The sequence below is a fragment of the Alligator mississippiensis genome, chromosome 2, assembly GCF_030867095.1.
Source record: "Alligator mississippiensis isolate rAllMis1 chromosome 2, rAllMis1, whole genome shotgun sequence".
NCBI lineage: Eukaryota > Metazoa > Chordata > Crocodylia > Alligatoridae > Alligator > Alligator mississippiensis.
The window spans coordinates 225,804,235-225,817,420 of record NC_081825.1 but is presented as its reverse complement, the minus strand read 5'-3'; the positions used below and the strand labels follow the sequence as shown (position 1 = coordinate 225,817,420).

Below are 13,186 nucleotides of genomic sequence, written 5' to 3'. Positions count from 1 at the left end.
TGCATCTGAGTGCCTTCCAATACTGCATTAAGCTTTGTGACTTACATCTGCCATATGTGGCTTGTTCTCTCATCCTCTCCAGGGAGGAGAATCACGTGCAGTGCAACATGGGGATTTTTCTTTTTTCCTTCTTTTCTGCCCTTTTTTAGTAAACATATTATCCTGTGTTTAAGTATCAGGAAAAAAAAGTCATAGAAATGTGCTTCACACTTGAAGTGGAAGGCCGTGAGGTCTGAGATGGTCCTTGGTTCCTGGGGAGATCTTTGCCTAGCTTTAGACTACCTGCCCACACAAACTTTAGTCTTATTCTAGAAATGTCCAGTGTACTGCCAGGCTGGCATCTTTCATCAACCTCTATATTCACTTTAAGATTAGGGGGAAAAAAAATCCCCCCCTCACTGCAAAACACACAGCCCTCAGCTCTCCAAAAGCCTACCCGGCTGAACCAACATTTGGATCCACTTTCTATGAGTTAGCCAGCAGGGCCCATCCCCTTCTGCTGACGTCTTTCCTCTCTCTCACACATCAGACTTTCCCAGTGGAGCTGGAGAGCAAGCTTTGTTGAAAACTGCCTGTTTGCTGCCTTAGAGGGATTACAGACACTATAAAACTGTTTCCTCTGCTTTCCTCTACCTGATCTGGAGCATAAGCCAGAATCATCTGCAGGTGAGAGAGGCTGTCTCATTGCCTAGCAAAGCTGGAATAATCTATTTCTGTCCTTTAGTCACTTCTTTTCCCTGCTGCTACAGGAAATCTTTTTTGCTCTTCAGAAGAGAATGAAACCAAGCTAAACACTGAAAGCAAACAACTGTGATATACCACGCTTGAGAAGCAGCAGAATTGCCTGATTCCTGTGTTATTTTTGTGTAGCCCAGGACAATGGTTTTGTCTGCTCCAGTAATAGCTCTGGGAGCCACTCTGGGGACTGCTACTAGCATCCTTGCCCTTTGTGGTCTCACCTGCTTTTGCAAAAGCAGGCAACCTAGGAAAGGACTCTCAGGAAAGGACCAAGATGAGGACCTGGAAAATGCTAAGCCCAGCGTGCTTCAGCCAGTCCAGCAGGTAAACCACAGTCTCTCTATTTTTTCTGCCACTTTTCTTTAAGTGCAGAGGGTGGGACTGCAACTTCTGTGCTAGACTGCCTGGCATGTGATTTAAGACATCCTATTTGTTTTGTAGAATTCAGGATGTAACAATATTCAATGGGAGGAGGAAGGATTTAGACAGCTGTCATTTTGCCAGCATGAAAGCTGCTAGTGGCAAAAAAACTGAGAAGATTTGCAATCCCTCTTGAGATGTCAGGTTAGGTCATAAGGTAAATCATGTGGCTAGAACAGAAACCTGGATGCTACTAAGATTCCCTAAGAAGACAGCAATGGGAATAATAGGCATAGAGTAATACTGCCAGAATTTTTCCTTATAGCTATCCATGTTCAGCTGCACACACAGGCACCTATAGTTGCTGCAGTGAAGTGGAAGGACTTTTGAATAAGGATCTGGTTTATTATGGAAATAATCCTCTTCTGTATGGGAAACAGATTAAGCTTGTGGAAAAGTTAGGACCATGTGTCACATGTGTCAGAATGAAGCTTATAATGAAAATCTAGCAAGACCCTTAAATGCAGAGTTTACCATCTCATCCTCTTGTGAACTGTTTTCTGTTTCTTGTGCATGTACTCAAGCAGCAGGTGCAAAGTGCTACTAATGTCAGACACCCTGTGTGATCTTAGTTAATTACTAGGAGGATTCGACCACATTCGATTCACAGCAATTGCCAGGATGGAACAGACCAACAATCAATTTACTCCGGTGTCCTATAAGTACCCATAGCTAATGCCAGATGGATTAGTGGAGAGTGTAAATATAAAACCTCAAAATACAGCTTACAATGGTCTGCTGTCTCATTTTTAATTGGTTTCCCTAGTTGATTTTGTCCTCAGCTTGAACTATAAGGCCAGCAATCACTGAAAGTTTTATTCTGGTTGTTGTTACTGTAGGTGCCATTGTTATTTATATGTTGCCTTAATTTTTTTTCATTCTTATTATGTCACTTCTCTTAGTAATCTTCTAAAGCAGCTGGTTCTATATGGACATGCTACACTGGATGACACAATTTTTATTCATTTTCCTTTCAATCACATGGAGTGCACTATTATTTTTGTAGTATTGAACAGTGTAGTAGGAGTCCTACTTGGCTGTCTTTGTTCCAGTCATTATTAGGTATTCAGCATGTCAGTAATAGCCACTTACTCTTGTTCTTTCCAAAGAAAATAGTTCTGATCTTGTCATATTTCTACTGCAGTTTGTTCTGCTAAAAGATAACAAAAGATCATCGTAGCATGTGTGTGGTGAGGTGGTGGGGAGGGATATATGTCTGCTGGCACTAGAATTGTTTCTGTTTTGTATTATTCCTTTGTGCTTCCACTGGCTATTGAGTAGATTATTGAGTTTGAACTCTTACTTGAGGTATTATGACAATTTCTGAATCCTTCATTGTGCCTGATAAGTGACATGTGCCTTTCATTAGGTGTTTGCATTTATTTATTAAGAATTTCACCTGCTAATGTATTCCTAGTTCCCCGTTTCTGTTAGGTGTGTCTCCACTTCCTCCCTAGCCGTGGCTATCCAGCCTGATTGTCCTCTGATTTTTCCAGCAAACTCTTGTGTAACAAGGCTGAGATTTGCATAGTTTACCATTTAAATGATACATGGATCTCCCTACTTCCAGGCAGCCTTGAAAAATCTCACTCAAAAATGTTATCCTGTATGTCATCTTTCACCCACATTTCCATCTTGTCAATGTATTGAGCGTTTCATTATTACCCTCTTCCTACTTGTTTAATACAATTTTTTTCTATCTTTTAACTATTTTAAACCTTGCTATGTCATCATCCTAAAACTGACTGACTTTCCATAATTATCTCTTGGGAGAGGCTTTATCCAAAGCCTAGACAAAGTATTAATACATATCTGTAGCTTTCCCTTTAAGGCTCCATTATACATGTTCCAAAGAACCCTGAGCTCCCGGTAAGGTCAGATTATGCTCATCATGCCCATAAGTTCATAGGATCAGGCTGAGAAAACATTTATTCATTCAGCCAATTTTGCAATATTTTAATAAAGAACTTGACAAATATCTTGTTATTTACCCAGATCTTGTAACATTATTTTCATCTGAATTCTCCAGGGTAAATGCATGTTGGTCATCAATATTTTTTAGCATTATGGGCTTTCTGCATGTGAAGCACTTAAGGCATCTCTTAGCAAACATTCTGGCTTAGTACTGCCTGTAGAATGAACAAAGCATTCTGTCACCAAATGTGCAAAATGTCTTTAGTTCCCATATTCCATATGTTTGCTAGGTTTGTTTTTTTTCCTAATTAAAAAGATCCAATTGCCAGGAGATGTGATTCATTCAGAAGTTTTTGATTAACATTTGGCCATATTAATTACAAAGATGGAATTCCAATCTATATTTATGTCATTAAAGTGTTGTATATCATGTGTATGTCTGTCTGTTATACTGTGTACTAGATTTTTCTTTTTTCTTAATTTCTTAAGCAGTGATGGAAAATGATTTAAATTCATGGTATAACCTAGTCAGTGTCTGGAACACTTAATTATTGATGCTTGTCAGCCTCAGATTCGGTTACATACAGTACAGATGCCAAAGAGAGGGGAAGGTAGATAGTGAATAGTGTATACTTTATACACTGTTGTGGTGTCAAGGAAGCCCCATGGTTATGAAAGGCATCTATGAACACAATTATAGCTCATACAAACATAAAGGTATATCTTCAGAACAAGTGGCTTTTGCACTGTCATTTTGAAGAAGTATCAGAAGACAGGACACGGTGAAAACACAGATTCCTTGGCAGTAAGACACACGTTCAATCAAGGTAATAATCTGGTACGGTGCTCAATTGATGTCAGGGAGGGACATAAAAGGCTTGTCATCAGTCTACCAACTAATTTGGGTCTATCTCATTTTCCACATTTTATGCTGAACTGACTGAATTTTCCTGCTCATTGCTTTATTTAAGACATTGCTGTTGAAATTTGATTTGTAAAGGGAACTTTCCACAGGCAATACTATATGACTGCATTAGCTGACAGCACTTGAGGAGCAGAGCTGGCAGCATGCATAATAAACAGAAGCAGATGCATTTGGAAGAGGGGTGGTTTGGTCCCCACTGTGTTTGCATATGTCTTTCATCTCTAATTCTGCAGAGCAGACAGACTAGGGTAATGTGTAAACCCAGTGGAGCTGTTAGTTGTTGTGTGCTGACAGTGTCTGGCTTCTAGAAAGAAAAAAGAGTCCTAGTAATCATGGTACGTCATGTTTGTATAGCATCTATCATCCCTAAGTGCTTTCCATGCTAGAGACATATAAGAACACTGTCATGCGGCCACCTCTAGTGTGGTGGGTTACAGCCAGTTAGACGGACAGCTGCTACAGAATCCACATCTTATAAAGGGGAAGGGAGAAGAGATGTTGGCCAGAGCTATCAGGGCAGACCCCCTCCCTGCTTTCAAAAATTAGCAGAAGTGCACACAGAACCTTTATTTTTTTTGTTAAGAGAGCAGTTAAAGATTCCCATGTCCTGCACAGAACAAGCTCATTTAAAAAAAAAAATTCTTTAGAGGATGAAAAGCTGAACTTAACCTGTGATTTCAAGGAATTTCCAGACTTGAGGCTTAAAAATCTCCAAGGCTGAAACCCCATTTTCACTCTTCTGCAGGCTGCCTGCACAAGGTTTATATAAGCCAAAGTGTCATTTCAGGCCAGATCTTGTCTTCTGCATAGGGGTGAATTGCTTTTGAAGATCATAGGCTGGAAGTCATAAAGCTAGGGTGGAGCAAGCACTAGTTAATGGGCACTGGTGAACAATGCTGCCCTGGCTGCCTGGAGAAACAGAGTCAGTGACCCAATTAGTTCTTTTCCATGGCTAATGGCTATGACACTAATTATCTGAGCACCACAGGCTGAGGGTGGCTAAAAATCAAGGTCCGGGATTTTTTTTTTTCACTCTATTGTCTGCTCTTTGAAGAACGGTACTCTTCCCTAAGGACATGCAATCTGAGGGCAAAGTGCCCTAACCCAGATGAAAGCTTTCCCCAGGGCTTCATCTGCATTCATTATTAATAGGAAATAAAGTAACTAATGAAAAAAGAAAGCATTAATTACAGTTAAGAAGGTTTTCTTGCTCCCTCTCAGTTTAAGCTTAACACAAAATGGTCTGGCAATTACTGGGGCAAGAGGATCATCTAGGACAGCAAGATCAGAATGAAACATTTTACATTTGTACATTATTTTTCGTGCAAGGCTTTCTAAGTGCTTTAATGCAAATTTGCTGAGTGGCAGGGGCAGGCTCCTAGGCAGGCCCTGCACCTTTCCATTGTTCAGTCCAAGCATGTGTTTACAATGAATGATTTAAATTCTCCTGAGGGGAGTTATGGTTAGGTTGGAGGTGGGGGTAGAATGCAATGTCCTGCTCGAAGAACTTTTACTAGCTTCTCCTCCATGAAGCACGGAACCTCTGCCAAGTGAGCAGACAATTCCACATTGCTGGGAACATGGATATAAATTTTTCACTGTCCTTCTGTTTCCCCTTGTTGATTCTACTTTTGTGAACCACCCACAGGCTGGAATGATAAGAGCATGAGCTCTGGCCAATCAAATTAAAATACCATTTCATTTAACAGAGAAAATTTTACTTGAATTTGTTCTGCACTGATGAGTGTTGTATCAGAACTAGGATCAGGGGCCAATGCCTTATGATTCAAAGGGAATGAAATGAGGTGTAGTGAAAATACCCATAATATAAAGGACAGTATTGATATACTGCTGTGAATGTTCTGTAGGAGGCAGGTCCAAAACATAGGTGGGTCTATCCTCATTCCAGACATGTTCCCTCTCTGTATGATCAACAAAACAGAAAACCAAGCTCCTAGTAGTTCTAAAATTTAGATCTCAGCTATGTGACTCAGGCCTCCTTTGAATTCCAGATCCTCTCTCTCAGGTATTGCTGATAACATCCTGGGATTTGTCCTACAGCATGTGGAGGGTTCAGTTAGGTATGCAGAGAGGAGGAGCATTGCACTAGACCAGGGGTGGGCAATTATTTTGGGTGAAGGGCCACTTACTGAGTTTTGGCAAGCCATCAAGGGCCACATGACAGGCAGCCAGGGGAAGATAAATATTAATTTTCTAAAATGTTTAGGGGCCCCACAGGCTGGATGGAATGGCCTGGCAGGCCGCATCTGGCCCCTGGGCTGCATTTTGCCCACTCCTGCACTAGACAATGCACTGACATGTAGTAGAAGGCCTTGTCTGATGCAAAGGGCTTACAGTCCAAAGTGACATGGTGGACAATAGGTTGAAAGGAAGCAGATCTGATGCAAATTGTCCAGGATTGCATGCTGGGGCAGTAGCAAAGAAGACACTACAGCCCAAGTTTTCTGACTTGTAGTCCAGTGCCCTGTTAGGCTGCACCTCATTTCATAAAGACACTGCTGTTTTCACTGTGAAACAAGGCCACTAATGTAGTGATCACTGGATTCAATAAGGATAGGTATAAGTGAATGAGAAGAACAATGCACTTTAATCTGTGGAGCAGTATGCAACATCTGCAGACCCATAGTCTTTCTCTCACTAACTGACTCCTGCCTTGCTACTCCTGGAGAGACCATCTTCAAATTCCCAACTCCCTCCATTTTCTGTTAGGAGCAGTTATAAATTATAATTTCTATCATTGCCTCTCCACTCTTAACAAAAGTACAAACATAAATTAACATAAAATTCCATTAATACTCACTTAGAGAGGAGAGGTTACTAGCACATCATTCTGCAGTGAGCCTCTACCACTCACTTTCCAATTCTCCCTTTTCTGCAGCTCTTTTAAGCTAGGCTCTATGGGTCTTTCAGGAGGTTTCTTCTCAGACTGAGGTATCAGATTTTGTTTTTTTTAATTTGTTTTTGGTGGGAAGTTTTTCCTCTGAGTTTTGAGAGATCTGAGTCCTTATTTTAGGATCCAGCTATCTTGCACTTTTGGCAGTTATGCTTTGGTGCACAGCACAAAGTATATTAGCTACAAAACGCTGAGGCTGATTTCCTCTTTCTGCATGATGATGTTCACATTTGTGCCCATAGGTACATTTCTTCCCATAAAGACATGGCTGCTGCTTGTGTTCTGCAACAGTTGGTTTCTTCCTGAGAAGACTGTCCAGACTTGGGTTGTGACTACCAAGAGGATCAATCAGAAGGCATGAATTTTGTGTCCTCTTGTCCTGCAAGCACTAAATTTAGTTTCTCATAGGCTGCCAGACCCAAAATTGGTGTTACCTCCCTAGCTATCACAACAAATGGGAGTTGATATACTTGATTTTTATATTGGATGCTAGCAATGCATCTCTTTCACTGGCATATGTGTTCCTGAATAGCCAGTTATTTTGATGTTTGTTGAGCTTGCTTTTGGTGTCAATTTTAATTTTCACTATTCATTCACTCTCAAGAGTGTCATTGTTATTTGGCATTCAGTACTCTTCAAATGTGGACAGTATTGAACTTAACTGCATATTTTGGCCCTTTTCAAAGGTAAAGGTGTTATAAAGCAAGATTGTCTCCCCTATAATATGCTAGAAGGATATAGATTTGATAGTTTCCTCTTCTGTCCTGTAGCTGATAAGTCATCATTGGTGGTGATCCCTCACAGTTGAGGATGATCACTTCCATAGGTCAAGTAAAGGGCTGTAAATGAGTCCATTGATGTCTAAGATGGCCGATCCTAGAGCCACAGACTCTCTGGCAAATGCCACAGGTGGTGGTTAAAGGGAGGGTTGGACCATGGATTTATTGGTCTTGTTTCTTTTCCGTCCATTGCCTGCAGAATGAGATGGTTTTCCTCAAAGTAAGATGTACTTTGCCATGTAGCCCTGTCCCTAGCTAGTTTTTCCCAATTTGTGGTGTCAGTGTCACACTTAATGTTCACCTTGAGGGTGTCCTTGAAGCATTTCCTCTGGCCCCTATATGTCCTTTGTCCTTGGCAGTATTTGAATTGGGACTATGGCAGTTATTTTGGTAAACATACATTAGGCATGGTAACGTACATCAGTGCCCTATCCACCACAGCTAATGTTGAATAATCAACACCTCCATACTGGTGGTGTTAGTGTCAGTGAGGATGCTGGTGTTTGTGTGATGATCCTTCTGCTTTATGCCAAGGATCTTCCAGAGGTAGTGCTGTTGATGGTGTTCTGGGCTTTTCAGGTGGTCCCTGTAGGTCACCCAAGCTTCACAGCTATTGAGAAGAGTTGAGATTACCACAGCCTTAGATATTAGGAGCTTTGTTCAAGTCCTGATGTTGTGATCATTGATCAAATAATGATTCAGTCTTCCAAAGGCAGAACTGGCACATTGGATCCTATACTGAATCTCCTCATCGATGCTGGCCTTTTTTTGAGAGATGGCTGCCAAGGTATGCAAAGTGTTCAACATTCTCTAGCTCCTGTCCATTAATGAGGATCTTTGCTGGAGGAGTTGATTGGTCCAGAGTAACCTGGTGAAGTACCTCTGTTTTTCCAATGTTAAGAGTGAGGTCCAGGCACTAGTATGATTGGGAGAACTAGTTAAGGACCTTCTCTGTATATGCAATGCCAGCACAATCATTGGAATAGTAAAGTTCCACAATCAAGGCTGAAGTAACTTTGGTTTTGGCAGGAAGGCAGGAGAAATTTAAAAGATTAGCATCCATCCTGTACTCATTGCCAGTGCCATGTGGCAGATGGTCATGGATGAGCATCTTAATGACTGTGAGAAAGATAGAAAACAAAATTAGTCTGATCACAGGGTCCTACTTGATGTCAGCTTCTCCCACTGGCTGATAGGTACCACTCAAATCTTTGTAGGAGTGCCTTCCAGTTCTCTGCTATATTGCCCACCATCAGAAAGGGAGGTGGAGGTTGCAAAATGTATATGTATAATGGTCCTGTTGCTTAACTGTGTAGGCAGATCATTTACAGCAGTCCTTGTCCTTCTACATCACTGTGTTAGTCTACTTGCTCTCAGTTTCTGACTTCTTTTTTCAGTTTGGAACTCAAATTCTTTCAAGTTCTTTCTTGCTCACTAGTCCTGACACCATGGGCAGATCTAGGATTTAGCAAAAGGGAGTACAGATGGTGTGCCTAAAATATTTCACTGTCAGCCATTTCTACAGCTGAGTTAATGTTACCTGGCATAACCTTAACTCAGGCATGGTAATACTTTCAGCTAGAGCTTAAAACTATCCGCTGAGCTGTGACATGGAATACAGACATTACCAGGGATGACTGGTAGCAACATTTTGGAAGAAAGGATAATTTGTTAGAGGAACATCAAGACCTTTGAAAAGGATAGAGGGTCATTAACACCTGTGCAGTAAAGAGAGATGAGCAGTAATCAGGGAGATAATAATGAACCATGAAACCAATTGACTCTCTCAGCACTGCCTGAATAGAAATGCTGCTACCCCACTCAAGCAGTTGGCTTGAAAGTTTGGGTGGAGGAGGAATCAAAGGGGAAGGAGTACAACTGCATCACTGCACTCCTCCTCAGGATCCACCTTTGCCTGACACCATGTGATCACTGGGCTTAATAAACACAGGTATACCTAGATGAGAAAAAATACATGATAGGTTGTATTCTGGAGTAGTAAGCAACCACTGCAGGCTCTATGTCTGTCTTTAACTTAACTGAGGGACCATCTCCCAATTATCAACCTCTGTAGTCTAAGTAAGGGAGCATCTCCAAACTACAACATCTATCACCACATCACAAGAAGCCACAGCCCAAGAATATGATCTTAAAGTATAAGGATTTATTTGAAGAGCTGGATTGCTTGCCAGGTGAACATGCAATTCAGAAAAATGAGCAAGTCCCTCCCATTATTCATCCATGCATTTTGCTCTCTGTGATAGACTCAAGGTGGAGTTAGCAGGAATGGAAGCATTACAAGTGATACAGAAAATTCAGGAGCCTACAGAATGGGTAATCTCCTTAATTATTGTGGAGAAAAATAATGGTCACACACACACACACGTACATATATATATAATATGCCTGGATCTGAGGCACCTCAACAAGACTATCAAATGAGAACATTTTAAATTGCTAACTAGAGAAGAAATTATGGCTCAATGTGCAAATGTATTTTTCAGTAAATTGGATGCTGCCTCAGGATTTTGGCAGCTGAAATTCATTTTTGAAAAGCTCTATATTATGTACATTTAATACTCCCTTTGGAAAGTACAGATTTTAATATCTACAAATTGTATCCCCTCCACCCCTGACATGTATCATAAAACCATATGCATGATTTATGCATATTCCTGGACAACTTTGTGATTGATGGACATCTTTGTGATTGATGTATTTGGGGCTCCACCAAAGAAGAATATGATTGCAATCTTCAGAAAGTGTTGGAGACTACTAGAACTGCAAATTTGAAATTGAATAGAGCAAGGTGCATGCTGGATATCACCAGACTGACTTTTGTAGAGGATATCATCGCCGACAAAGGAGTGAAACCTGCCAAGGCAAACATTAAAGCCATTGAAATGATGCCATGTCCCCACTCAAAGACAGAGATGCTGAAGTTTCTTGGTGTGGTAAACTTTCTGGGCAAATTCATACTAAACTTCTCAGCAAAAATGACACCATTAAAGATACTCCTCAAGAATAGAAATGAATGGTGCTGGAATGCAGAATAGGAAGTATCATGGTTTGTGCTGAAGCAACAACTAATGCAAGACCCTGTATTGAAATTCCCTACAGCTAGAAAACCTATAAAAAATTGTTGGAGGAGTCTCAGTCATGGGTCAGTGCAGCGATTTTGCAAAAATATAATGATGATTGACAACCAGCGGCATATGCTTTCAGATCCACTACCAAGACAGAAACCAGATATGCACAGATTGGCAAAAAGTTACTGGGAATATTGTTTGCTTGTGAGATATTTCACCAATATATCTATGGCCAGACACTATCTGTGGAAACAGACCACAAACACCTGATAGCATTGTTTAACAAGTCATTAAATGACTGTACTTTGATGATTCAAAGAATGGTGCTCAAGCTGCAGAAGTATAATTTAATTGTGACCTAGCCATCAGATAAATTTATGATTACTGCAGATGTACTTTTTAGAGATATATATTTGGCTATGAAACCAGAAAAGACCTCTGAGGCAGAAGTGCAAGCTTATGTAGACTTAATTGTCAAGTTGCTCTGTGTAGCAGAGAGGAAACTTCAGCAAATAAAAATAGAAATAGAGAAGGACAACTCATTGAGACTCATGAAAAAATGATAGTTAAAGGTTGGCCAGAGTCTCAAAGTGAGTGGAACACAGAGGTAGCAAATTACCGGAATTGTAGACACGAACTTTTGGTGGTAAAAGGCAGTAAGTTGGTGATATGGAGGAGTCTCATAAGAAAGTGCTGCAGAAGATCCACATAGGCCATTTAGGAATTGAGAAATATAAAAGCAAGCACCACAAAGTGAGGTGCTGGCCCAGAATCAATAATGGCATTGCAAACATAGTAGAAAACTGTCACACTTGTTTAAAGTTTCAGCTACATCAGCAGGCCAAGCTCATACAATTTCACCCAATTCCATCCAGGGTATATGAAAAGGTTGGAATTGTTTTACTTACGTAGAATTCAAAGACTTATTTAATAGTTACAGACTTTTACTCCCTGTAGCCAGAAGTATGCACTTTGTCTATCATGACTGAGAAGTCAGTGATATCCAGCCTGAAGGCCATATTTGCAAGGCATGGGATTTCAGAGGAAGTTTTTAGTGAAAATGGGCCTCAGTTCTCTGGTTCTGAATTTAAGCAGTTTACTGAAGATTGGGACTTCTGGCACAGTACATCAAGCCCTACTTATCCCCTATCAAATGGACTTGTGTAGTGTTCTGTTCAGACCATAAAAACCTATTAAAGAAATCATTTGACAGTAAGGGTAACTTTCTGAGAGGGTTATTGGCATATTGAAGTACAGGCATGTCGCATCTTACGCAGGGGTTAGGTTCTGAGGTCAGCGCGTAAGGCGAAAATCGCATATAGTCAAATCTCCTGTGATTTGACTAGCGGCAACTGCCTCTGCCTTCAAAACCTCCCGCCACTGCTGCGGAGCTGTGCTTGGAGCTGTGTGGCCGGCGGCAGCAGCGCAGCACAGGGTGGTGGGAGGGATGGCTGCGTGCCGCCAGGCCACCACCACACTGCCAAAACCTCCTGCCACCGCCACAAACTCAAGCCCTGCTCCCCCTCCCAACCCGTGTATAGTTGAATTCGCGCAAGTTAAATGCGCGTATGATGGAGCTATAGTTTATACCTTTTGTAAATGGCTGGTCACCATCACAGCTGTTTAATGGGTCAATGGATACGTTCTAAGTTGCTGATCTGTGGCTACTTACTAAAAGATCAAGATTATGACACTGGGAGAGAAAAGAAATTCAGAAACAGAAACAAAAATTGTATTTTGATAGAGGAACCTACGAGCTTCCAGTACTAAAAACTGGGGACAGAGTGAGTCTGAGGAATTGTCTCAAATATGTAGCATCAGTGTGATACTGTCAAGTGCCTAGTGAAGTACCTAGTCAAGTCCCTACTCTGAATGGACCAGTGCAACATGTTGAGGCAAAATTTTCGAGACCTATGAGCACTCCCATGAAACTCTCATGACCTAAGAAAAGAGATGGACTTGGACTGTTCTCAATGAATGGTTCCTACCTTAGCACTGGAAATAGAAACAGAACCAGGTCAACAAGTAGGTCCCTTGGGTGCCTCAGGGTTAGCCTCTTGTTGGTCAAGGAGGAAAGTGAAACCTCCTGAAAGACACTAAAGACTTGCTGAAAGAGCTGCAGAAAAGGGGGATTAGGAAAGAGAATGGTAAAAACTCACTACAGAATGATGTGCTAATAACCTCTGTTTTTTAGAGGGATGTTAATTGATTTGCTATGTAAGAGGGAAGATATGGTGATAGATGCTGTAGTCTGGAGACACTTCCTTCGTTAGACTGCAATGGTTGGAAGTTGGGAGATGATCCCTCAGTTAAATTAGTTAGAGACAGGCAAAGGGTTTACAGGGGCTACTTACTGCTCCAGAACCTGTTGTGTAGTTCTTTTCATTCAGGTATACCTGTGTTTATT

General features: G+C 41.1%; 1 protein-coding gene across 2 annotated transcripts in view; it reads left to right on the top strand.

Annotated features, from left to right (window-relative positions):
* Positions 1 to 510: 510 nt before the first annotated feature.
* The window catches only part of SYT13 (synaptotagmin 13), a 29,260-nt gene continuing 16,584 nt past the window's right edge, over positions 511 to 13,186 (top strand). The window contains exon 1 of one of the 2 annotated variants that reach the window (XM_019477132.2): positions 511 to 1,062. In XM_019477132.2, the coding sequence (XP_019332677.1) occupies positions 880 to 1,062 (183 nt within the window). In that variant the 5' untranslated portion in view covers positions 511 to 879. The remainder of the gene's footprint in view (positions 1,063 to 13,186) is intronic. The other variant, XM_019477134.1, reaches the window with a different exon arrangement.